The 26,561-nt window shown below is 39.7% G+C and overlaps 2 protein-coding genes across 3 annotated transcripts in view; one reads left to right on the top strand and one right to left on the bottom strand.

The window, feature by feature from the left end:
- The window catches only part of Hexo1 (beta-hexosaminidase 1), a 9,919-nt gene extending 2,921 nt beyond the window's left edge, over positions 1-6,998 (top strand). Inside the window, exons 2-6 of the mRNA XM_076424750.1 lie at positions 328-736; positions 2,987-3,433; positions 5,191-5,702; positions 6,282-6,412; positions 6,486-6,998. Of these exons, the coding sequence (XP_076280865.1) occupies positions 328-736; positions 2,987-3,433; positions 5,191-5,702; positions 6,282-6,412; positions 6,486-6,718 (1,732 nt within the window). The 3' untranslated portion in view covers positions 6,719-6,998. The remainder of the gene's footprint in view (positions 1-327; positions 737-2,986; positions 3,434-5,190; positions 5,703-6,281; positions 6,413-6,485) is intronic.
- Positions 6,901-26,561, bottom strand: Adcy2 (adenylate cyclase type 2 Ac76E). 2 transcript variants are annotated; one of them, XM_076424736.1, is made up of 19 exons: positions 25,908-26,561; positions 22,787-22,953; positions 21,172-21,507; positions 20,902-21,096; positions 19,861-19,967; positions 19,629-19,740; positions 17,848-17,975; positions 17,603-17,761; positions 17,370-17,502; positions 15,920-15,999; positions 14,100-14,205; positions 13,925-13,989; positions 13,669-13,848; positions 12,926-13,160; positions 11,510-11,673; positions 11,166-11,406; positions 10,272-10,526; positions 10,048-10,165; positions 6,901-8,532 (listed from the first exon to the last, which is right to left on the bottom strand). In XM_076424736.1, exons 1-19 carry the CDS (start codon positions 25,954-25,956, stop codon positions 8,267-8,269), a joined length of 3,096 nt encoding a protein of 1,031 aa, XP_076280851.1. In that variant the 5' UTR covers positions 25,957-26,561; the 3' UTR covers positions 6,901-8,266. The 2 variants fall into 2 exon arrangements, with proteins under 2 accessions (XP_076280851.1, XP_076280852.1); XM_076424737.1 differs by lacking the exon at positions 22,787-22,953.

Genomic DNA, 26,561 nt, shown 5'->3' with positions numbered 1-26,561 from the left:
TCGTACAATAGCTACAAATAACAAAATAAAACAATAAAGTCAAGCTGGAAAATTGTATTCTTGTTTTAATTACCATTTTGCTGAAAATAAGTAAAAGTTCGGTGCAGAGTCGTCTTAAGACTTGTGTCCCCACTCTACCTTCCCCTTCTACGATGCGGCCCGGTCACTCGACTAATTCGGAACTGGCCGAGAAGGGTAACTTCTTCCTCTCAATTCGTGCCCTCTCCTCTCATCCGGCGATTCCGGTCCGCTAATTTACGGACGGGAGTGTACATCGAGACATTACAAACATAAAATGCTAGAAAGAGTTTCGAATTTTGTACACAGTTCCGAATGGCACTACACTTGCGAAGCTGGGCTATGCAAGAAGCAATTAATCACGAAGGAAACGAGTATCCCGATATCGTTGGAAGTATGCGAATTATTCTGCGGCGCATCCAGCTCATTATGGCCGAAACCAACGGGTCACCTGTCCTTGAGCAAGGCCATGGTCCAACTTGATCCTAAACTAATCTCGATAGCAGATCTAGAAAGTGGGACGCGAGTTAAGCGACTTTTGGAGAAAAATGTGCTTCTCTTGAGAAAGAATGCTGGCAAATCTCGCGGAAAATCGGTAGATGCCGGTGGTTACAGCCTGCTTTTACGATTTAACGGACTCAACGAGACTGAAGACATTAAGCTCACCCTGAACACAGATGAAAGTTATACTTTAGCAGTTTCCGAAGTGGACAAAACGGTGAGGCTGCCAGATCTTTAAGAGAATTCTCTGCTTCTCCGGGATTTGAACCTTTCATCAGTTAACGTATTTTCTTCCAAAACATTCTAAGAGAAAAAAGGGTGACTGAGGAGAGTCAAGGTAAACTGCACGCGTTCACTGATCGAACGATAAACCGAAATTTATAATGCGGGGGATTAGTCGTGGCACTCGACAAGTTTTTTCTGATAATTTATGCGTGACTGACGCTACTATTGTTTTGCAGTCGTACGGATTTCTTAGTTGGGTCTTTGTTCATACCGGAATGCCAGGTTTTATGCATGGGATCATTTTCGTTGATTAATGGAAGCCTGTTTAACATTTTGTTATTTATTATCATACAGCATCGCTAGAGTGGGAAGAAAATGCATACTTTCCAGTTTCATTTCATTCATACTTTTCCAATAAGCAATCTGCTCTTGACTTGGTATGACTGCCACAAAATCTTGTATACAGGGTGTCCCAAAATTCCTGAACACCCCGGAAATGGGAGAATGTGTTTTTCGTTAATAACTCCTAAACAAAGCCGCGGATAACATTTTTGCAAAGGAAAATATCGCTTCAAATGGTCGCAGGGACCTCCCATTTCCGGGATGTTCAGAAATTTTGGGACACTCTGTATAAATTGCGACTTATCCGCATTAGGCTCGGTATTTCAGTGCAAAGTTTGCAACTGCAATTCCATGCCAAATCGAGGACAAATATTGTTCTCGTGAAGAGGGTGTATCTATTTCATACGAAATTATTTCATTGTATGGGAATTACAAGAGTATAGAGAAGAGGGACACAACCCAGTCGGCCAAACCTGCTTGAAAGGCGGCCATTTTGGTACCCAAACCATGCCAAGAGTGCAGATTGGTCGCATTTGAAGCAATCCTAATCTTGTTGTAACAGTAAATATCGGGCAAAATACCCAGTAAAGAAAATGCTCGATTTTGGACATTTTGGACGTATTCTGCCAGCAGTAAATTAATTAGTTCTGACAGCATAATGCTCGCCATCTGCTGGTATCATACAACTGCTCGAGCAGGCCTAGCTGACTGGGTAGTTATCGTCATTATTTCAAGATTTGTAAATATTTAAATTATTGATCATACATGAAACTTAAAATTATGTAAAAGAAGTTTAAATACATTTCCGTTTTTCCTCCTACAAGAAGGTTTACTCCGATTTTGCCCGATATTTCTGTGGTTGTCAGGAAGAACGCCGCATGTCACATAATTTCACTTTCGAGATATTGCCGTTTAAAGTTTCGGTCACTAATGCTTTGCCATTGAATATCGGTTCAATTGCATTATGTTTTTAAGCCTTTCGAATTTATTTTCATGACTTTTTCTCTGATAAAGACGTAAATCCTATCAGGGCACGCTCTAGGGGCCATTTGTCCGGGGCGCCAAAATTTAGGGGCGCCATTGTAGCTGTAAGTATGAGAAAAATATTGATGTGTTAAATACCCAATTAATAGAAAATTTGCTTTTATTAAAATTTAAATAAAATGATTCGATTTTTATTGAAAATAAAAAATATGTACCTTTATTTAAAAAATACATATATATTCTTAAGGGGCGGCAATTTGACTTTTTGCCCGGGGCGACGTAGCGATGCCCCTAGAGCGATTGCCCTAGACCGAGCGCTGATCCTATACTATAAATCTCAATGCATAAATTGAAATTTTTTGAAATTGTGACATGGGGCGTTTTTCCTTGCAACCACAGAAATACACAGAAGAAACTCAAAACGGGGACGGAGCGATGGCGCAGGTATACAGAGGGGGCGTTCTAGTGGGCAAAGACCTTTAATCTTACAATTAGAGCAAGATTAGGTCCGCCCCTAGTGTGACCGACCTGCCATTTTCACGAGAGCAAGGTTTAGCCTGGATTGGGCATGGAATTGGCACCAACATGACCGCCTTTCGCTCGCAAAGCACGATTACAAACATTGATCGCTCAAAGCAGATTTGTCTGACTGGGTTGTGCTCCTCTCCTTCATATTCTTGTAATTCCCATATAATGGGACAACTTCGTACGAGATAGAACAATCATAATCGAGTTGAGAATAGCTTTTATCGAGTTGCTTTTTTTCTAAAAAAGAAAAGGTCTCTGAAAATAGGGTACGAACTTTTGCAGTCATCCAATAGTTCATTTTAATTCGCGGCATCTTTAGTATGTTCTGCCGAAAATGCCGAACATGGCCAGCAAGACAATGATACGTGCCTTCTTTTATACTGCTTAGGTGATAAACGCAACGATAACTGCGAAGTCGTATTTCGGCGCACGCCATGCCATAGAGACGTTGGGTCAATTGATCATTTACGACAATTTACGGAATCAGATTCAGATCCCGAGCGAGGTCTCGATCTCTGATGGACCTGTTTATCCATATCGCGGAGTGTTGCTGGATACCAGTCGAAACTTCTTCGACAAATCCGCCATATTGCGAACGATTGATGGATTGGCTATGTCCAAGCTGAACACTTTACATTGGCATATCATCGATTCGCATAGTTTCCCTTATGTAAGTAGAACGTGGCCCAAGTTTTCAAAATTAGGTTCGTACTCGGCTGAGAAGATCTACACGGAGGAGGATGTCAAGGAAATCGTTGAACATGGACTTTTACGTGGTGTTCGGGTATTACCGGAATTTGATGCGCCTGCCCACGTAGGTGAAGGATGGCAATGGGTAAGTTTGATTTATACTTTTATGCATTTATTAAGGATATATCGCTGCTCCGGAAGTATAATGACACAACTGTAAACATTGAAGATTCGGTTTAATTCTTCTATGAGAGTAGTTTATAGACATTGTGGGTTATTATTGCAACTTTTAAGTTATTTCAATTTATAAAATAATAAATACCAGCCTCGATTTACATTATGTCGATTTACAAACATCTAGTAAATGCATTTTTCAGCCCGCCAACACAATAAAGTCAATTTCACAAAATTTTACAGTTGCGTCATAATATGCGTATAATGACGTGTATACAGGGTCTCCGTTTTTAAACGGCAAAACGTTAACCAGCTGTAGAGGACCCCAAATGGAACAACTTTTACTGCTATCACTTTTTTTGTTTCGGCCTTGATTTCCAGATAATTGCAAAAATCATCATTTTATGAGTTTACATAAAATTAAATATCTCAGGACTCCAATGATGAATCTTGATGGGTTTTCCTTTGTTTAGTTTAAAATAAGTAGGGACATCTTTTTTATTAAATAAACTTTTTTGTATGACCTTCGGATAAAAAAAAAGTGATAGGGGTAAAAGTTGTTCCATTTGGGGTCCTCTACAGCTGGTTAACGTTTGGCCGTTTAAAAACGGATGAACCTGTATACTTCCGGAGCAGCGATATGGGGGATGGAATTATTTCTCGAGATTTTTAAACATCCATTTCTGCGGTGATCGATCAAGTGTGGTAAAGCTTATAATAATGTGTCTTATCAAGCGTGGTAAAGCTTATAATGAGTCTCTCGTTTTTGAAAAAAATTCTATTCGAACTGATCTGTTTTGTGCAATAAAATGCCTGTCTGAAAAATTGACGACTTTCTTACATTTCTTCGTTTGTACCTAACATATTGAAGTACTGAGTAACACACGTAGCTTGCACACCTCGAAATAACTTTTAATACCGAAGTAGCATGATTGCAAGGGGAACAAATGATAGCGTGTCAGCTGTTGTTCTATGTACGTAGGTCAACATTTTAAAAATCGACTTTGTTTATTTCAAGGGAGCAATGGTATTAACTTTTTTAAAAGTGTTAATCCTAAACTTAGTAGTAAACGTGATAAAAATGTCACGATAAGTTATCTTGAGAATGGAATAGCCTTGTGGACCAAGCGTTGTAAATATAAGTATTAATAAGCTTAGTATGCTTTTGATGTATGGTAAAAAATATATAATCCCATTTAGAGAAACGCAGTTGGCTTTAGATACAGTGGTACCTGCTGTTGAATACGTCCTGTGTGGACGTGACAAATTTTTAATTCTAATAACGATAACTAAAATTATTAATTAATTATTAGGCTTATTAAAATTATTAAAAGAAAATATAATACATTTTTAACCAATATCTGTTTCTTGCAATCAGTGGCTCACCCAAGATGCAATCTTGGGGGGGGGGGCGGAGTTGAACCTAGCCCTAGATTTGGCGTGATGACCTTTCTTTTTTTTTAGCCAATATATCTGTCAAGGGCTATTCCGCGATTTTAATTTTGGAAGCTGAACATTTCTTTTCTTGGGGGGACTTGGCCCCCTGGTCCCCCCTGGGTGCGCCACTGCTTGTAATTGACTCAGAAAATTTTTATTTCCCATAAAAATCCGCAGATCGTGATTTCAAGTTTTATATTGCAAAAACACGAAAGAAAGCTCTGCATTGCATATGGGACGATCTGATACACGCGACATTGTACACACTACCATTATAAAACGATCTTTCAGGTAGGAGACGACGCCATCGTCTGTTTCAAGGCAGAACCCTGGAAGAAGTATTGCGTCGAACCGCCCTGTGGTCAACTGAATCCGACCAGTGAATCAATGTACGAAATTCTCGGGGGAATATACAAGGACATGCTACAGGATTTTCAACCGGATATTTTCCACATGGGCGGAGATGAAGTGAACTTAAACTGCTGGAACTCTTCGGATGTTATAACAAATTGGATGCAGTCTGTGAAAGGCTGGGATCTATCGGAATCTAGTTTCTACAAACTTTGGGATCATTTTCAGAGCAAAGCACTTGAGAAATTAACTGTTGCCAATGGCCATAAAGATATTCCTGTTATAGTGTGGACCAGTGGCTTGACCAGTCCTGAAAATATTCAATATCTGGATTCTAGCAAGTATATCATTCAAATTTGGACAACCGGCGACGATCCGACGGTTGACAGATTGTTGCGAAACAATTTCGACGTAATCTTTTCGAACTACGATGCGCTTTATTTAGATTGCGGGTGAGCAAACGTTCGCTAATATGCTTGACGACTGTTTTATTTTCTTCAGTTAGACGTATGCAAAAGTTTTAGTCTTCTTCTCAATTTTCATTTATTTATACGCGACACAGTTATGTTACCAGTCGATAATGAATAGACTGCGGATCTTTATGTAAAATCCAAAATGATCCGAATGAGCAGGGAGACGATGACGCGTCGTACGTATTTTCTTTGTTGTAAACAATTTCGCGGCAAGTTTCTTTTACAAATGTCCACCGATCCAGAGGGTAGATTCCTCCCTCGGACGGATGACCATTACTTTTTATACACCCTTACAATGATTGATTTATTGCATTTAAAGTATTAGAGATAATCCACAATAACTCTCAGAACTATTTAATTAAACAGTAGATTTGTCATTTAAAAGATTTGTTCTTATTTGATTTTTTACGCTCTTCTATTAAAGAGTCTCTGATGAGACAGGTTGCGCAATTAGTAAATCACTATCATTCACGATCAAACAATGGCTGTTGCGCAACATGATTGATCGTGTGAATAGGCCTCTCAATGGTATAAATTCTACGTTGGGGTTCGTTTCAGTTCCGCAGCTTGGGTAGGCGAAGGTGAAAACTGGTGTGCGCCTTACAAAGGTTGGCAGAAGGTTTACAATAATTCCCCGCTGTCGATAGTCAGATCGAAGAATCTTCTGACGAAGAAACATCACATATTGGGTAAACTTTTTTGTACATACATGTTTCGAAGGAAAATTTCTCGCATTCTATGCACATGTGTTTCCCGTGACAGGAGGAGAAGCAGCTCTTTGGTCAGAGCAAGCTGACAGCGCTACGACCGATTCGAAAATCTGGCCCAGAGCAGCAGCACTCGCCGAGAGATTGTGGGCAGAGCCAACCTCGAGTTGGATTCATGCTGAGCAGAGAATGCTTAGGCAAAGAGAACGATACGTAGCGAGAGGATTCGATGCTGAAAGCTTGCAACCTGAGTGGTGTTTGCAGAACCAAGGCCACTGTTATGCCTAACTACGTATCGCCACATCCGAACGATTTGCCTCGCAAAATTAAGGCTGTTTTAATTCCTAGCTCTCTGATAAAGAAATGCATATTTAACCACCTTTACTCTCAATTTTCGTTTTCTATTCTTTATCCGATTATCTTTGCGTCTTTTTCGTTCAATAATTTTACATAATTAATATAATCTACCTTCTTAACCCTCGCGCACTGTTTGTACAATGCGAATTTATTCGTTTCTCTGCGATTGTATCGTCATTAAATGTATCTCATGAAAATATAAAATTATGAAAACAACACATGGCTGGTCGAATGAAAGTTTCGAACGATCGTGTGTGACAACACTTTGTTAGAGTGTTGGGAACCTACGAGTAGATCATACGTGTCGTGGCAGGACATAAGGAAATCGGTGAATAATCATCACGTTAATCAATTTGGTAATTTGTGATTAATGCAAATATTCGTGATAATGTTTACGAAGTGATATGAACTCGATCGTAGAAGTACGGAAAGACATATAGTAAGTGTTCTTATTTCATTATACATTCGTGTAGCAGACTTCACTATACAGGCTGACAAGAAATAACGGAGTTAATCATTTCTTATTATAATATAATTCTGTCAAATTGACAAATTCTGAAAAACCAAATAATAAAAACCATAACATGGACCTTTAGTATTCATATATTTAACAAGTTTCGAAATGGCCACCCTTTGCGCCGATACAGAGGCTCAAACGTGTCTTGAAATTTTCGGCAATGGGCCGCAGCTCTTCTGGCGTCATTCGGTCTCACTCCTGGTACAGGCCCTGGCCTCCAAAATCGACCACACGCTGTAGTCCATCGCGTTGAGATTAAGTGAGTACGGCGGCCATTCCACAGATGTGTTGAAACCTGGAAAATGGGCTTTGCACCACTCCTGAGTTGTTTTCGCCCTGTGGTCCGGCGCGGAATCCTGCTGTAACGTCCATTCCGGATCGCCGAGGTGCTTTTGGGCCCACAGAAGTACGACGGCTTCGAGAATGTCCCGTCGATACACTTCTTGGTTGATTTTGACCCCTTGATCCACGAAAACCGTAGCAAATCCCATTTTCCAGGTTTCATCACATCTGCGGAATGGCCGCCGTACTCACCGGATCTCAACTCTATGAACTCCAGCGTTTGGTCGATTTTGGAGGCCAGGGCCTGTGCTCGGCCCCATAAAAATTTCGAGTCGCTGAAAAAATCTCTACGCCGGGTGTGGGACCGACGCCAGAAGAGCTGCGGCCCATAGCCGAAAATTTCAAAACACGTTTGAGCCTCTAAATCGGCTTAAAGGGTGGCCACTTCGAAACTTCTTAAATATATGAATACTAAAGGTCTATGTTATGGTTGTTATCATTTGGTTTTTCAAAATTCGTCGATTTGACAGAATTATAATAAGAAATGTTTAACTCTGTTATTTCTTGTCACCCTGTACATTCCTCAGCCGTCATACGCTTCAACTGGAATAAAGCAATGGTCCTTTCCACTCTTCCTCCTCTTTCTTCGTGTTTAGGCGTTCCCCACAATTATCGACACGCTAATAATTCTCTTCCTTGTTGTCGAACGACGTCTTCAAGAAATACGTGACTAGGGTTCCCTTCCCTTTCACGTAAGTTGGTCCCCGACAGGTTAATTCGTATCCCGCAGTCATCAAAATCTTGGCAGTGTCCTCGGTGACCTGAAGCTTTCCCATTTCTCCGCAGCTGTCCATCCTGGACGCTACGTTCACCGTGTTCCCCCAAATGTCGTACTGAGGTTTCTGGGCCCCGATCACGCCTGCTATCACGGGCCCATGATTCAAACCTTATCGAAACAGATACAATTCTTTAAAAGTGCGTACAGGGTGAGTCATCTAAGACAAGCCAGCTGAATAACTTCTACATTTTTTCAGATAGGAAGAAATGTTCCAGACAGAAGTTTTTTGGTTTCGAGGGACAAATTTCGTGATACACAACTTTTTTCAGGGGGAGGTGCTTAGGAGATTTCAAGGTCAACCTACTTTGTTTTTTTAATGGAACCACATATTTCTGAACTCCTACGCTTGTAGCCCTTGGCGAGACAATTTCAACGATATAGTCACTTAACACTAGTCAAAATGACGGGTCCTAATATCCTTAATTTGCGATTATTATTAAGATTGCAAAAATGCTACCTGGAGGAATTATTTACCAAATTTATTTCTTTGGGTATTTGTTATTGGAAAATGGCCAAAAATTTGGATAGACAAATTCCTGTTATCTTTATAATATAATATGAAATAGTTATTTCTAGAGCTCCGTAAACCTAAGCTTGAGCCCAAATAAGAAGATACTTACTAGCCGACGAATTTAAGACTCTACTGCGCATATGACTCTAACGGAACTCGTTCATTCTAATCCCCCTACTCGTACTCAGCCGACCACGCGATCATTGGCTGACGCAGTACAAGTATTTTCTTTGTTATGTTCGCAGCTTCTCTTAATATATTTGAGAGGTTCTGCGTTGTAAATTTCAATGAAACGACAGCTCGACACCTATTTTGCCTTAACGAACCTCTGGATTTATTCACTATATTTACAATATCTTACACTTGTTTGAACTGGAAGTTCTATCTCGAATCGAGTTAATCTTTTGCGGAAGACTGTATATCTTCAGAGAGAAATTGTATCTGAGTCGCTGTCCCTGGGTCAGCTCGTTCCCCACCTCGGTGGTGAGATTGAAAAGTGGGGAAAATGGTACATTTTTTGGGGGAAAGAACATCCCATTCGTTGACTGACCCGAGGGAGGAGCCATTCCTATGCATCCCTATCGGCGGGGGAGGACATCCCCACCTCAAGCCAATCGCGGAAAGCAAATGTACAAACAGAGACGGTACTAGCAACGGACCCAGAGTCGCGTAACAACGAAAGGCCCAAGTGGCCAACACGTGCGTTTAATTTATGACCCCTGGTCTCATGCGGACGACGACCATCGACTTCGGGAACAATGCTTCTTTGAAAAACGTATTTTCCAAGGACTCGGCAGACAGAGTTATTTATCCGAAACTCTCAAGGAGTTGCGCTTAATGATGGTCCCGAAGATGATGGTCCAAGGGTGTGCAATTTGAGCCTCGGACCCTCATAAAAAATAAGAAAGTGCTGGCCTCCTTGAGACCGTGGTAGAAGTGTCCCGAGGACCAACGGTATTTTACATGGAATTTTCCATGCATGTCATAATATTCTTATTTGGGCCCAAGTATAGTATTAAGGTCAGAGACGTAAAAAAGGATGGAAAATATAAATCCACTGTAAACGCTTACGTGATGTAATCAGAAACATTGTTACATTACAGAACACTCACCTATTCTCAATTTAAATCGTTGGAAAGATTCTTTATTGATCTGATCTAGAATCGTCATCAAAGCGAGAGCAAATTCCACGAGGATGATTATGTTGTGGTCCTGTTGCTTGAGAGGATCCTGGAAGTAGGAATAAACCAAAATTAGATCTTAGAATAAATCGGGGAAAAATCAGAATATATTTCGTTCGTTCGAACAATAATGAAAGAAGACACGGGCGTTTTACTTGTTCATCGGTGTCCTCTTTTCCTGGACTGAGACCCGAAGCAAGCATATAAGTGCTGCCGATGGTTTTGATTTTTTCGATACCAGAAAATTTTGGTTTCAACAGCAATTTGTCGAAATCACAGATAATCTCATTCAGAAGTCTCAGACACTCCAATCCTTGCTTATTGATGTCAGTTTCATCGTAAAACTCCTTGTAGTTTGGAATTGATGCAAACATCACTGCAATACTGCTATATCTTTCGTGATAGAGTTCCTACCGCAATCGTGAAAAGAAACAAAAATGAGTACATAGTAGGGTAACTTTTTTCCCTGAATTCGTGCTCCCTCCCCTCATCTGGCGAGTCTGGTCCCAGAGTCTAGTACAGTGTTATTCAAACTGTGCTCCACGGAACCCTGGGGTTCCACAAAATGTCTTAAAGGGTTCCATAAACATACATGAAATATTCATCAAAATGATGAAAATAATAAAAATAGAAAATAAAGATAAATACTCATAAGGGTTCCTTAAATTGACAAAGTTTGAAGAGCACTGGCCTAGTATAAAGGGGCCTATTAGCGATCAATCATGTTGTGCAACAATTATTGCGCAGCATGATGTTGCTCAAATCCAAATTGTATTCACGTTGACATATAATTTGAGCAATCAGACACACAGACAGACAGCCAGGTTCACACACAGCAGCAGTGATAAGACTCGTCTGACTAAATTCGTGCAACACTGCGATTCACAGTGCACATCGTTGCGCAACCCGTTTGTTGTGCACGAAATATCAGGAGATTCTGATTTTACACAACAGATTGCGCAATTAGTCAATCACTATCATTCACGATCAATCATGTTGCGCAACATGATTGATCGTGAATAGGCCCCTCCCTCATCGATGTGATTTACCTGACTGGCCCTCGTATTTGTTAAGAAGTGTTCTGCCACGTGAGCCGGCAATATATTCTCGAGGAGGATCTTATTTATGCCTCTCATAGTTTCCACCTGTTCCTGTTCGATTTTCAGTTTACTCTGCCACAGAAAGTCAATCCTAGACGTGTACTCAACCTGTCTGTCCAAAACGTGAAGCACTAGACAGGTGAGCACAAGAAAATATCCGATTCGAAGCAAATTGTCTATACGATAATATCTGAAACGTACCGTGACAATATTACTTTTTCGAATGTCTGGTCGCATTTATTCTTGGTTAGTAATGTAAAGAAGCGGAATAGGATCATCCTTATATTACTTACTCATCGTTTCCCATTGTGTGGTGCAACCATATGGTCGGTATTTGAGACAGTGTGACGAGGACCACTGTCCCGGACACGCACATTACGCAGAATTTCAGCAAGAAACCGATTCGCAAGTGCGTCCAACCAACGATCAGAGTTATCACCGTGGAATAGATGTACAACTGAAATAACAACCCCTCGTGACAACAATACTCGCCGTAAAAATCATCAAGCACTTTTAAATTTTTGGAAGATACTGTTGAGTAAGTAAATGTTTATATTCTGGGTCACAGTAGACCCAGTCTCCGCCGCGCCGCGCCGTCGCGTCGGAGGGTTAGGGTAAGATCACAGTGGGTCCGTTTTCGTCCTACATCAGACATCAGCCCACACAGACGAGCGTTTGGGAGGGATGTGTTGGTGTCTTTTCGTCCGTTTTCGTCCAGCAAGGTGCTCACAGTGGGCCAGAAACCGGACGAAATGGTCAAAATCACGGGGAGCCGAACCTTTTTCAGGTACTTCGAGGAGAGTAACAATGGACAAATCCCATGGGCCTCGCCGCTGGACGATGTAGGAGGAAGTTAAAATGATTTTGATTTTCGTCTGATGTAGGACGGAACAGCGTTCACTTCAAATAATTTTCATGTCGCCAATTTTGAAGTCTGATGTAGGACGCACTGTGATCTTACCCTTAAACGTTCATCATTTCATAAAAAAAAATGGTACAACAGAAATGGGTGGAAAATTGAAGACAGATATTTTTCTCAAAAATGTTAGAAATATATTGTTTCTTAAAAAGTTAAGATCTGGTTGTATAGCTACATAAATTGATAAAGGGGGGAGGGGGCATGGTGTCGAACAGTATCTCAGAAGTTTCAAAAATAAGTGTTCAATGGATTCTTAAAAAGAAATCATCTTGTTTCTAATTTACACCACATTCAATGCACTAATTTTTTGCGTTGAGAAATATACATATATGTTAGAAATGAAAAACGAAGGGGTACGAAAATAGAAAGCATATTTTATTATAATTAGACTGCGAATCTTTATGCAATTTCTTACCTGAATTGCAACAAACTTTTGTGAAATAGAAACTTATTTTCTCCCCTATTATATTTATTAGTTTGAAAACAATACAATAGTATGTTTATTATAATAATACAATAGTAAATTACACCTACACACACACACACGCGCACGCACCCGCTCACGCACACGCACGCGCGCGCACACACACACACACATTTTTGTCATAAATGCATAAAATCCGCAGTCGAATTATAATAATTTATTTAAACCCCCTGATATACTTTTGAGTCAATCATATGAGTCAACATTATCTAGTTTATCCGATAACGAGAAAAATAATTTCTGTAGGACGCGTTCTCGTCGATTCAGTTACATTTTTCGTCGACAAAATTTGAAGTTGATACGTACCGGCATGACATTGTACTCATTGACCTGATCGATGTCGATTAGGCTAAGCATGGAGGAGGCGGTCGCCAGAACTATCGTGATCAAGTATGCGATTACTCTGATGAATCTGCTGGTGGCTAATTGATTTCTCGTATGTTCGCTCTCGGTTTTGGTTCTAGCGGACAACCATAATGTCACGGCGAGGATCAACAGCAAGAACAAACCTGTCACGAAACAGCTGTAAACTGTAACGCTTCTGTAACAGAAACGATTTTATACTGGGAAACTTGTATTCGCTCGGTGTTCCATTAATTCGGTTGGAACATCACACTGACTGGACTCCTTCGGTGCGAAATGGGTCAGTGGAGTGGAAACGCGTAGTGGAGTAGGGAGCGCTGGCGCGCGGAGTGGGGATCGCTAAACGCGATCACGTACTACCGAGCGTCGCGCGACGAGGTGTGACGGTTAATATTAAAATTTTTTTTCTTCTAGATGCACAGTTTTTTTTTTAAATTTGTTTTTTAATATTGCATTGCGACCCAGTTCTGGGCTATGTTTAAAGTTTCAAGTCTCTGGCTCATCGGGAAGTGGTTTAAAATTCGATTACAAGATTTGATGCATTATGATGCAAGCTAATATAAGCGTGGTAAAAATACGTGAACGACATTTTTTACAGAACCCAATAGAAACTAGTCGACGAATTTTTCATGCGATTGCTGCATCGCTAAATTGTTGAAGCGCCCGAGATTATGTGGTACACTTACTTGGGCAAATAGGTGATTTGAATGATGAAAATCATCGTGTACATGGCGATGGAGGCGGGCAAATAGTAGGCGTATTGCTCGTCGGTTTGTTCACGGAACCGAATTTCTTCAGCACGGTCGTTGAACCGGTAGGTAAAGGGAGACATACCGTCGGTACCATTTCCACCACTACACCACCGTCTGTCGCGTAAACGTATAGCGTCGATGAGATAGCACCTTTATTTGAACGAAAATTAGAGAAAGAAGGGCAACTCACTTTACGTCGGCGAAACAACTGGAATTATTGTTCGCCAGAAGATTCGATTCGATCAACGCGATACTCTGAAATAAAAAGGAGGAACGTACACCGCGTGATTTGCATCTCAGATGGAAATTCATTCAACAATTTTCCCCTCGAAAATTGGAGAGAAGATGACGAATTTGTTACTCACCGTTAGACCAATATTTTTTGCAAGAGTAGCTTCCGCGATATTGGCGAACGGTTTGTCCGCGCCCCAGCATTCCACGTACTTCGTCATTTTGCTACTCGGTCTTGATCTATTTGAGAACGGAGAAAAAAATGTTCCACTTGTTTCGTTAGTTTATATGACTTATTTTACAGCTCATTTTACTTTCTGATTTAATTTATACTAGAACAACGAGCGTGGAGTCTATACTTTCATCGCAATTGTTAATTTAACGAATGTTTGAACAACGTTTCATTTTATTGTTATTCTTCATTTCTTTAATATCTGAATGATTAAACCAGAAAAGGAACTTCCGGTTACAATATGTGTACGACGTGTATATGCTGCACTAACTCAGTTCACCCAATGTCGTTACGTTTAATTATAAGGGTTTGGTATACAGGTACCCTAAGTGATGAGTCCATTAGCAAGCTCTGTACGAAGTATTACCTCCATTACGGCCACTAATACTAGCAAATTGTAGCAAGAATTATTTCTTGCTGGATGGAACGTATCATTTCTAAAACTTTATATACATTAATTAGCAAATTTTAGAGTTCACGGTCATTTCAAGGTTGTGCTATTAAACATGGACGAATGCACAATAATGTTTGCCATTACATACAACAACAAAAAATGTGTGTATGTACGTAAAAAACACGAGTGACCTTGAAAAAACGATCAAAAAATTACAATTTATAAAAAAAGATTCTTCCATCTGATTCGTCTTTTGAAACCATTTAGATTACGTTAGAAACATTTTTTGTATTTTCAGAGATAGCCGAGATATTTTCGAGTCCTGTTTTAAACGAAACATCTGTATTTTTCATAATTATTTCTGATATACATCTCTGAGGGAAAATATTTGATAGAACAAATTAAGTGTAATTACGAAAACTCATCGTATATAAATAATAATATAAATATTTATTCGACACTTCATTTACGAGAAAAACGAGTTTGAAAATCCGTCTGTTCATGACCTACTGATTCTACTTCCTACTACTGGGTGAACATTATAAAGTGTTACAGACGAGTATCTCCAAAAATATTGATTATACGCAAAAATGTTTCAGATGGAAGTTGTTTAGTATCAAGGGGGACATCATGTGGTAGGGGGGCTTTTATTTTTACCAGTGGACACTCCAAGGTGAGGTGAAGGTCAACTTTATTTTTCTAAATGGAATGTCCTATTTTTTATACCATAGATCGATAGAGTATCAAATTCTGAGTATAAAAGTGTTGACCTTCATATGTCCTAAACCTAATAGTTAACGAGATATTATCCGAAGAAGAAAGAAAATTGTTTCGATAATATCTCGTTAACTATCAATTTTAGGACATATAGAGGTCAATACATTTTTACTTAGAATTCGATAGTCAATCAATTCATGATGCAGAAAGTAGGTGTTTTCATTTGAAAAAATCAAGGTGACCTTCTCCTCAACTTGGAGGGTCCATCGGGAAAAATAGAAATCTCACCACATGATGCACACCTCGGTACTGAACAACTTTCATCTGAAACATTTTTGCGTATAATCAATATTTTTGGAGATACATATTCGTCTGTAACACTTTATAATGTTCACCCAGTAGTAGGAAGTAGAATCAGTAGGTCATGAACAGACGCGTCTTTACGACGGGACGCAGTCAGACGAAGAATGGAATGAAAAAAGGTCATTCCATATTATCGATTTATTTTCTCATGTTGGAAGTTGGAACACCCTTTCCATGTTTCTACCACCAATACTGGGACACCCTGTATACAATTTTTCTTCATCTCTTATACATTACACATGATTTACCTGGACGGTATCCTTGCAGTAAGGCTACTCCCTTGTTCTCCTGCGTTGTTACCACCCATGCAATTCTCTCCACTGCTTTTCTAACAGAAACGAAAAAATCATTGCGCGAATTTCGCATTCTTCATCGACGGATGAATATCTGTTACCGATTAGGGGAGATCGGAGAGCATTGAAACATAGGGAGTTTTGTTAACACTGAACCTACCACGAGGGGGGTCAATGACCCATTTTAGATTTTCTATTTGACAATTATTAAAATTATAAAGGTGTTCTTCATGGGAATTTATTGAATATATTTTTTGACTCCAGTATACAGGGTGTCTCAGCTGAAGGAGGCCATCTAAATATTTCCTCTATTTTTAATGGCATAAGTTAAATGGTATCGAAGGAGGAATATCATAGAAGAACAATTTTTGTTTGTCCGGTTATTTTTTCAAGGTCATCGTTATTTTTTATCGGGAAAACTTATTTCTTTTATTCCATCTTGTTAATGACTTAAGCATATTCAAATGTATTTTTTCAGCCGGTATAAGATGGAATAAAAGAAGATAAGTTTTCCCGATAAAACAATAACGATGACCTTGAAAAAAACTATGGAAAAATAACCGGACAAAGGAAATTGTTCTTCTACGATATTCCTCGTTCGATACTATTTTTATTGTGCCATAAATATTTTTTGTGTCATTAAAAATAAAGGAGATATTTAGGTGGCCTCCTGCAGCTGAGACACCCTGTATATTACAGTAAAAATCGCACGAAATATAAGTAAATTTAATCTTGTTACTTTTATAACACTATACACATCAGTTACTTTTGATGGTCGGTAGGTTTAGTGTCAAGGAAGTTTCTTAGTTCAAGGTCAACTCAGTTCAATCAATACAATCAAATGTACGTAGTGTAATTTAGAAAAGTCCTAATGGTGCAATTTGTAAACCATTGAAAGCTGATTAATATTTGTATTGAGTAACGTTTGTTTAATCGTAATTTTGAGATTGTAATTGTAGACCACCCTTGAAAAGAAAAACCTACCCTATGTGTCGGATACTTGGCGAACTCCACCTACTGTTTAAATCAGGCCTGGCCAACTCAAATGGTTTCACGGGCCACTTTAATAACGCGTAACGTTACAGCGGGCCGCACTTTAGTAAACATGCTTTTAAAAAATCTAATACAAATACAAAATGAATAAAACTTTATCCTTATACGTCGCATTTGCGCATTATAACAATACGACACATGCAAATTTTCATTTATTTAATATTTTGTGTATACATACAACGAGAAACAAAAGTTTCAATAGAAACATAAAATCGCCCGGCGCGGCGCGGCGGGCCGCGTGTTGGCCGACCCTGGTTTAAATGATAAAGTTTAGACCACAGAATTTTAGACTAAATTCGGAGTCGAAAACTTTTACCATACGACACGATACAAGGTAAAATGATCGCCTCACCTTCGGCGGGATTATCAAGAAAGTTTCGATGTTGTGGCTGGCGAGATAACTTTCCCGCGACCCTCCGTCGCCGGGTTCGACCTCGAAACGGTTACCAAGTTGTAACAGGGTGGCTTTGGTTATATGTACCCGCCTGTGGTGAAAGAAACGCGAGGAACAGTTAGAGAAGCTTGGGGAGCGATAACGACACGATGACTGTACGTTTTGCTGGAAATATAGAATTCTAATTATACCCGGGTAAACCGCCGCTCTCCATGCGATTCGCCAGAGTAACGTCGTCGCTCCAAACATCGAACTGCCATTTACGTAGGCCGAGCACACCGCATAAAACGTTTCCGGTGTGTATGCCGATTCTCATGTCCACTTGGAACCCCGTCGCCTCCCGTATAAACCTAACGTGCAAACATATTCGTGGAACACCGAAAATGCAAAACCAAATACATAAAACGGAGCTCGTTTTCCGTCGAGTCTCTCTCACCTGATCGCCTCTATCATTTCAAGTCCCATGTTCACGCAGTTGTACGCGTGATTCGGCCGCGAAACCGGCAGTCCTGAAACGCAGTAGTAACAGTCACCCAGGATCTTGATTCTCATGCATTGATTATCCTAAAAATGCATGCTGAATATTTACGGGTCCCTGTGGAAGTTCCGGTCGGCGCGGTAAACGCGCCGTGCAAGGTAATTCATTCAATCAGTCGAGTTAGACTGGTAGGGTAACTGTGCCGATTACTGCGGTGTATCATGCTTTGATCGTGCTTCGTTTTAATATCATTCCTAAATATGTGTAAGCATTTTATGGAAGATATATTATACAAAAAAAAACAGTTGGTGGCCCTCAAAATCTAATACAACATTAGAAAATATTGAAAAATAATATCGATGTCATTTTGTACGTATTACTGCGGACAAAGAAGAGCCACGTACCAATTACTGCGTACCCATTACTGCGGTTTAGAATTTGAAATTTACGGAAACAAACTACGTTTCTAGGCATTAATTTAAATAAATCCTTAGTACAGTCAGTTCCTGAGTGAATCACTAAATACATTCTTTTAACAAATATTTAAGTAATATTTATTATCTTTAGTTTGAAGCTGTTTTAAATTAAGAACACTGTCAAGTTTTCATCATGCACAATTGCATGTGCAATGTAAACTCCTTTGTCTTTCTCAAAATTCTTCTTTCTTTTTATTTTTTAAGATCTCTATTCTTTTTTTGTTTCTTAAAGTTTTCAGTTCCACAAGTAGATTTTTTCGTGCACTTCACTTTACTTTGTCATTAATTTTTGTTAACACTGTTCTTTTCATTACTTTTCGATTTAAGTTTTGCCACATTTTCTTATTTTATCTATAATACTCTTTATCAAGAATCGTATCCTACGTACTTACGTGTTTCGAATAGATACCGAATCTAGAACGTTAGGCTTATAATGTAGTTGCAATTCACACCGCAGTATTAGGGACATTCCTACTGATTTTTGTGCCGCAGTAATGAGCGCCTCCTTCACTTTAATGTACGTAATGCTGAGGCCTTAATTTTTTGTATTAAAAAAGCAAGAGATGTTTCTTTTCCGATTTTCATTGTATCGAAGTAGGTGTTTAAACAATAATAAACATTTCCCTATTCAATTTAAAGCAATATAAAGAATGTACAATCATGTGAACAACAGTCCTTTGGTGATCAGGATAAAAGAAAAATGGTCTTATAGAACATGTTTTTCCAAATCCTGAGATTATGAAAATATCAGAATGATTAACAATTTTGTTTGCCTCGCCAACGAGAATACAGAATTATTCAGGGTAAAATATTTACCTTTACATATTTGAATCTCATTGGGACAAAATACCGCAGTAATAGGTACATTTACCCTATACAGATGTACAGGGCCGTCGAGATAAATCCGGAGTTTCTTCGGGCAGTCCAAAAGAGTTTGATGGGGAGGATTGAGGAGTACAGTGGGAGAGAGCAAGAGTATTGACTTGAATCGAGGGGAAAAAGTTACCCTCTCTCCGTCAGTATCGGATTAGTCACGTGACGTGGGGATGTTCGTCGCCAGGAGTGGGGGAATAGCGTCGTAGAAGGGGAAGGTAGAGTTGGGAGAGAGTTCAGGCCTACTTTATACCATTGTGCACAAACTGGCAAAAAACTATAGTGACATTCTCCTGCAATCCGACCCATTTTTCTCCGTACAATGACTTCTCCGGATTAACCTCGACGACCCTGTAGTCGAGACAGAAGCAGAACCACTGTTTTCATTACCTGTGCAATTTGATCGAATCTTCCAAACAGTTCGTTCAGGGTTCGCACCAGTTCCGAAGCAGACAATTGTTCCGAAAGGGGCGTGAAATTCACAATGTCCGCGTACAGAATACTAATACGCGCGCCAATTGAAACAAGATCGTTCGGTTGTTATTATAATGTGTGTACAGAGCGCTTGGAACGTACTCCTTCCATTCTACACACTTTCGACGTGCTAGAATTATCGGCTTACCTAACGTTGTTATGCCTTTGCACGTACATTTCGTGAAACCTGGTTTGTTGGTGCTTGCTCGCTTCTTGACACGCGTCCGCCATTTTCAACATGATACTTCTCTTTACCTGTCTCACGATCAATTATATGTATATTTTAATTCCATCGTCTGTTAATCAGGCACAAAGTGTACCGGGTGTCTTTTATGAGTGTATAATGTTATGGTAAACGTGATAAACTGGTGATTAGACTTAATTGCCGGTCGGGAATTATATAAACTCGCCAGTTAATTTGATAAATATTCAATAATTTGTCACATTTACCAAATTTCATGGTGATTATATACAGAGTATTTCGCCTAACTTGACCACCTTGAATATCTTTGTTGTTTTTAAAGATACGTTAATGTCTGAAGGACAAAGTTTGGTAAAATGGGGCTCATACGATTTTACCATTCAACTTTGTCCTTCAGACATTTGACGTATCTTTAAAAACAACAAAGATATTCAAGGTGGTCAAGTTAGGTGAAATACCCTTTATAATACAGGGTGACAAGAAATAACGGAGTTAATCATTTCTTATTATAATTCTGTCAAATTGACGAATTTTGAAAAACCAAATAATAACAACCATAACATGGACCTTTAGTATTCATATATTTAAGAAGTTTCGAAGTGGCCACCCTTTAAGCCGATTTAGAGGCTCAAACGTGTTTTTCTGGCGTCATTCGGTCCCCCACCCGGCGCAGAGATTTTTTCAGCGACTCGAAACTTTTATGGGGCTGAGCACAGGCCATGGCCTGCAAAATCGACCAAACGCTGGAGTTCATAGAGTTCAAACATACGCATACCAAATGGTTTCAAGAGGCAAAGCATCTACGAAATACGGGGGATAGAGTTTTGTTTTTCAAAGTGATACTTTAATCGACTTTCTGATTTTATCATAACTACCTAATATACTGACGCAGCTCCTTAAGGAATCACCGAGGAGACCGAAAAGAATAATTTTGAGATTTTGAGAACACCCGATACCCTATAAAGCAAGCATTTTGGAAGGGCTTACCTCAGCTGCGATGTAAGCTGGAATAACGCTGAGCAATAATTGTTCTTGTTGTTCCCTTTCGCATTCCAGCTTGATTCGGGATTCAATCACCGTTTTCGTCCCGGAGAAGGTTCTGCTATGAGCTTTCGCGGTTAATATACTATAGTAAGAGCCCGCTAGAACTGCCGCAATAAGGAACACGATCTCCCCGCACGTCTAAACGACCGAACAAGCAACAAACATATTATCCCGACTAGGAGAAAGACGGAAGAATGGAGGAGACATAGGTACCTTGTTTACGACGTAGTCTGTACGGTTCGAATAGACGAAAACTAGGAGACTTCTTCCCACGTGAACAATGATAAAGATGATCGCGAGGATTGTTGGTATCTGCCGAGATCCTCTTGGAACGACAGCGATCATCGCGAGGATCATGATGAACAGAGGTACAGTACTTTCAAGACTCAAAATTCCGATCCCGAGAATCACAGAAGCGGCAAATCCTATGAGAAATCTAGTTCTAGCCGATGTTAACGTAGACGGCAGCTGTGTCAGCAATAACAAACTCAACGAGGTGAAGATCATTATCGTTAAGCTGGTTGCTTCAACGATCACTCCGGATAGATCCTGTAAACAGAAACTAGCTGGTGGAGGATTCTCTTTTATCTCGCACAAAGTGATTTTCTTTGGCGGTCGAAACTCTTAAGGAGAAGCGATCTATTGAAGATCGTGTAACATTATCACTTTCATCCCCTTCTCTCTTCAATAAAGGCGAATTTACTATTCTTCACTGTGGATGTACTTGTATGTACAGAGTGTACCAAAATTATGTGTAAAGACTATCACAGCTGCTGGATTTGGTACCTCTGGATCGGTGGAATTTTGTTTATTTGAAAAATTACAAGGTCAAATTTTGTATTGTTGTGTGTTGTGAATTGCCTCATCTATGTTTCTACCATTTTGGAACACCCTCTAGACATACGGATTTCCCGTCCCGTTAAAAGTGTCCGGGTTTCGGACGGAAAAGTCCGGGGTTCTTATGCCGTTCATCCTGGGTTCGCAATTTTATAAATGGCAACTCTAATTGTGGATGAATCGTCCGGAATGTACATCCAAAATGGAAAGTCTAAATTCACTCTAAGCCAGCGGTTTCCAACCTTTATGCTACTACGCCTTTATATCATATAATAATGTAGACGTGTTTTAAATAATAAAGACATTATTACAAAGAAAATTGAAAACTACAAATTCATTTTTGATTCAACCCTTGCACTCGCGGAACAATTTTAACCCTGGAATTAACTGCACTGTGGGTCTCAGAAACCCAGCGCGTCGATTAATTATAATGTGACATGAGCATGAGTGGTTTTTTTTTGCATTTTGGTGAAACATCGAGGTGGGATACCAAACCATTAAATATTTACATTTTTGTTCTTTTTATAAAAAAGAACTTTAGGTTTCCGACACCCGAGTGTGAAGTGGTACATATCTCAAAAAATAAGCGTGATGTTCCAGGGTTAACTTTCTTCTGACCTAGAATATTTCTGTTCCATATGATTTCTTTCATTTTATGCACATTAAACTGATGCAATTTACTCATGCAATACTCAAAAATTTTTTAATTTATTTGATATGAAATAATTTAATAACGTATAACAATTATTTTACATTACTGATATAGCAATATTTAGCAGTGCCTCATTGTCGCCACTTGAGTGCTAAGGGTTACAAAATTTCGGAGCCTCCCCTGGCAATATTCCATGCCTCCCTTGGGAGGCACGCCTGGAAACCACTGCTCCAAGGCGTTCTTTATATGGTTTTACTCATCGTGGACGCGTCTAAATGAATTGCTCGTACATCGACGAAGGAAACAACATTAAGAACAATTGAAACGAGCTGGATTTACCCGATAGTTCGCTGCGCAAACGACTGTCACGGCTAAAATCGAGCCGACCAGAGCGACAAGCAGAGTGCCGGTATAAAGGGACGCCGTCAACTTCCCTTCGTACTTGTCCCGAAGCTGTTCCAATTCATCGACATCCATTTCATTCCCAGCAGACGCCTTCGATTTCTCTAAAAACCAATATCGACCACCGAAAGAATAGCGTGTTTAACTGTTCATTGCTGTTTTAAAAGTATTTCTGTCTAGAAAAACTGGGGCTGATTTATAACGGTTTAACCCCTTCCCGTACAGCAACGAGTCAGACTCGCGATGAAGATTTGAAACAGAATCTGCTGAATATGAGCCTTGTTCATTTCTTTTTAAATTCAAACAAAATCGTGTCCTTCTGTTATCGATATTCAAGCATTAATGCAAATGAAGACACACAATGAATATAAATTTTCTGTCTCCCTCAGGAAATTACTGAGGATTATAATAAACATAATAAAGGACAACCTAGTTCTTCCTTTCTGTCTTTGGCTTTCGTTGCCTTGAAAAAAGAAGCTGCAAATAGTTCTTTGAATATGAAATTGAATGAACAGATGCGAAAATATAAGGTCGTTAATAATTCCATCGTACATCAATTTTCAAGATGTCGTTGTAAAGGGGAAGCTCCAATCTTCGAATCTGTGGACGACCAGTATTTTTTTAGGAAAAACAGGTCTCCAGTTTCTTATCTGCTACATCATGTAACAATATCTTAGTGGAAAATGAATAATGGTGTGCGAGTGCTTCAATAATGCTTCAAGCTTCAAAACGACCCTAAGTCTATTGCTGTACGAATTTTTTTCCGGTCTTGAAACAGGTTAAATATCGTCAATTTCTCGAGAATCAGACAGTTTATGGTTAGATACTTTTTGGATCCACTGTATAAGACGAACGGAGCTCGCTCGATTGATTTTTATTCGTCTCCAGATGTGTTATCTTTGATAACAAATACTAATTCCATTTAAAAAAATAGGGAGTGTCGCAGAGGAGCGTCGATCAATGCACATTAGCATGGCGGCAGCGGTGTCGGCGGCGATGACAAAAGCAGCAACCATATCGCGTTCCCTTATTAATAGCAGGATGCGTTCCAAATGAACTATACAATTGCAGAAATCACACTGAACTAGTAAGAAAGACAAACTATATCTATCCCGCGAAAGTATATGCACTCTGTATCCCACGTTCGATTTTTTGCCAGGAAAGTTTCCAGTTTCAAATCAGGAACTCGCTTGAGTGACATTAACCCTCGGACGGCGGACTTCTTTTAAAACTATACGTATAATTAATTTGTTAGGCTCGTTCGTAACTTTAATTATTAATTTTTTAAAACACACTTGTTTATTTGTGGAGAAAATGAAGAATTTAGGAATATTGTGTGTGTGTGTTGCATTATTTTCACTTCATTAAAATTATCAAACGAAGAAATAGGTACATTTTTACATAATTCCTGCTTTCTACAACCAATACAAAATTTTTTTAATGTATCTATTGTTCCAAAACTGAAACAGCTATCCGTTTCAAAATTCAATAATCAGATGATGATTTTGATACTTTGGATAAAAATAAACTCGGACACCGGCGCTCAGTGGGAACTTTCGACCAAACTCGATTCAAAATCAAAGAACTTTCGATAGAAATGAGGTAGAGTGATGAAATTTTTTTTAATTAAAGCTGAAACTTGGCAGAATATGAGAAAAATAGGGAGATTATGGTACGAACATTTTTTAACCTTGAGAAAATTCAAGAAAATGTGGCTTCTCCGTTATCACGCGCGGAAAAAAATTTTTTTTAACGTGCTATATATCATTTCCCGTAGATTTTTTCACGCTGATTTCAAATCAGACAAATTTCGAGACCAGATTTGAAATCAGCGTGAAAAAATCTACGGGAAATGATATATAGCATGTTTAAAAAAAATTTTTCCGCGCGTGGTAACAGAGAAACCACATTTTCTTGAAATTGTGAAAGTTTAACGAATTTTTTCAAGGTTAAAAAACGTTCGTAACATAATCTCCCTATTTTTCTCATATTCTGTCAAGTTTCAGCTTTAATTTTAAAAAAATTTCATCGCTCTACCTCATTTTTATCGAAAGTTCTTTGATTTTGAATCGAGTTTGGTCGAAAGTTCCCACTGTGCGGCGTTGGTAGGACGTTAAACTGTTGCAAAGATAAACGAGTCGTTCGAGACGGAAAAGCGATCCCTTGTCTTCTCATAAAACAGAACAGACTTGGTTCAGCTCTTCGCCGATAAATTATGTACCAACGCTTGTAACGGCACGGTACCATTAACAAAATCGTTACCGGCGCTGCGTACATATGATGCTTGCAGCGTCGAATGTTGCATGAAGAAAGTCAAGTATTACTTAAAAGATAGAGCAACAATTCGGAAACAGAAATTGTCGGATGAACGGGACCCGTCCCGACATTTTCGGGTTCTCGCACACCTCCAATTGCAAGACGAAGACCGCCACCAAAAGAAAACGGTGTTAGCCAGACGTGAACCGAGTCGAAGTGCTAGAAGCATGCGGATGCAAACGAAACAAGTGGCAAGGGGAGGAAGACTTGAAATGCGCCCAAAAAAGGACACGAGTAGCCGGTGTTTATGAGGGAGGAGACTCAGCGGGAATGGGCAACGTGTTACACGACCGCGACCGCGACCGCGGCCACGATTCTCCGTGCGCTCCCTTAATTTCTGTCGGTTGGCCCACCACCAAGAATTATTTTCGATCTATGCCGTCAGATTTTCATTTCCCTTTTCACCTATACCGCATGCTGCTCGCAATTAGTCACGCATAAATATGATTTCCGCTGGCCGGCGACTGTAACGTCGCGTCGCGTTGGTGGTTAATTTTGATTCCGCGTTCGCAGACATCGGCCAACGAGGAGATCATCGTATTTGCGTACGGGTCAGCCTTAATTGCCATTAATTCCAGTTCAAGTTCAGCCGCGCGTTAACTCGAGTGCATACATATTTTCGCAACAATTACCACCGTTTCCAATTGTTTAATAGGCGCGTATTTCACGATTAACCGATTGACCGCGAAACAACGATCAACGTTCCCCGTGGTTCCATTATTTTTCTCTGTTCGATTTTTACCTCCTTTCACCACGCTGCCGGCAACATCCTCCTCCGTCTTTCCCTTCATCTCCTCGAGCTAGCACCTTCGATTTTTACTCGTGATCGAACGAATCAATCGGACCTTTCCGCTTCTCACATTATGACAACGCGCTATATTTCAAACCGTGTGTACTCCTACGCGCGTAGATCGAACGAATCGGCTCGATGAGATTTTAAAACGCAGACGTGAGTCGAACGAAGTATTATTTCAAATCCTACGCGTGCGGTCACTCGTCTAATCAACACCTTTTGCAAAAGTTCACGTGTCTAGATCCTTTTATGCGATTGTTGATTCTCTGCTCGGTAGACACTTGATATCCTTTACTTCGATGTTCACTCGATCCACTATACAGCCCGCAATTCCTTTCTTTTCACCGAGAAGAAAACGGATTAGGATACTTCAGTTTAGTTAACGAGATTTACGCTCAGGGAAAACGTACATCCCAACCGTTTTTGCGGCTGAGGAACTTGCAACTGGTGGCCGAATTACGAGCCAAGTTTGTCGGAAAGCTTTCCTATAATCCATTCCGTGTAACTTCCTCTCTCTACCTCTGTTCGTACAAACTATACGACTGCATACACTCGTACTATGTTAGTCATCCTGCTTATTTTTCTTTCATTCGTTAGTATTAC

This window comes from Lasioglossum baleicum, chromosome 6 (assembly GCF_051020765.1).
Source record: "Lasioglossum baleicum chromosome 6, iyLasBale1, whole genome shotgun sequence".
Classification (NCBI taxonomy): domain Eukaryota; kingdom Metazoa; phylum Arthropoda; class Insecta; order Hymenoptera; family Halictidae; genus Lasioglossum; species Lasioglossum baleicum.
The sequence above is the reverse complement of the archived record's forward strand: the minus strand, read 5'-3'. Positions and strand labels throughout refer to the sequence as shown.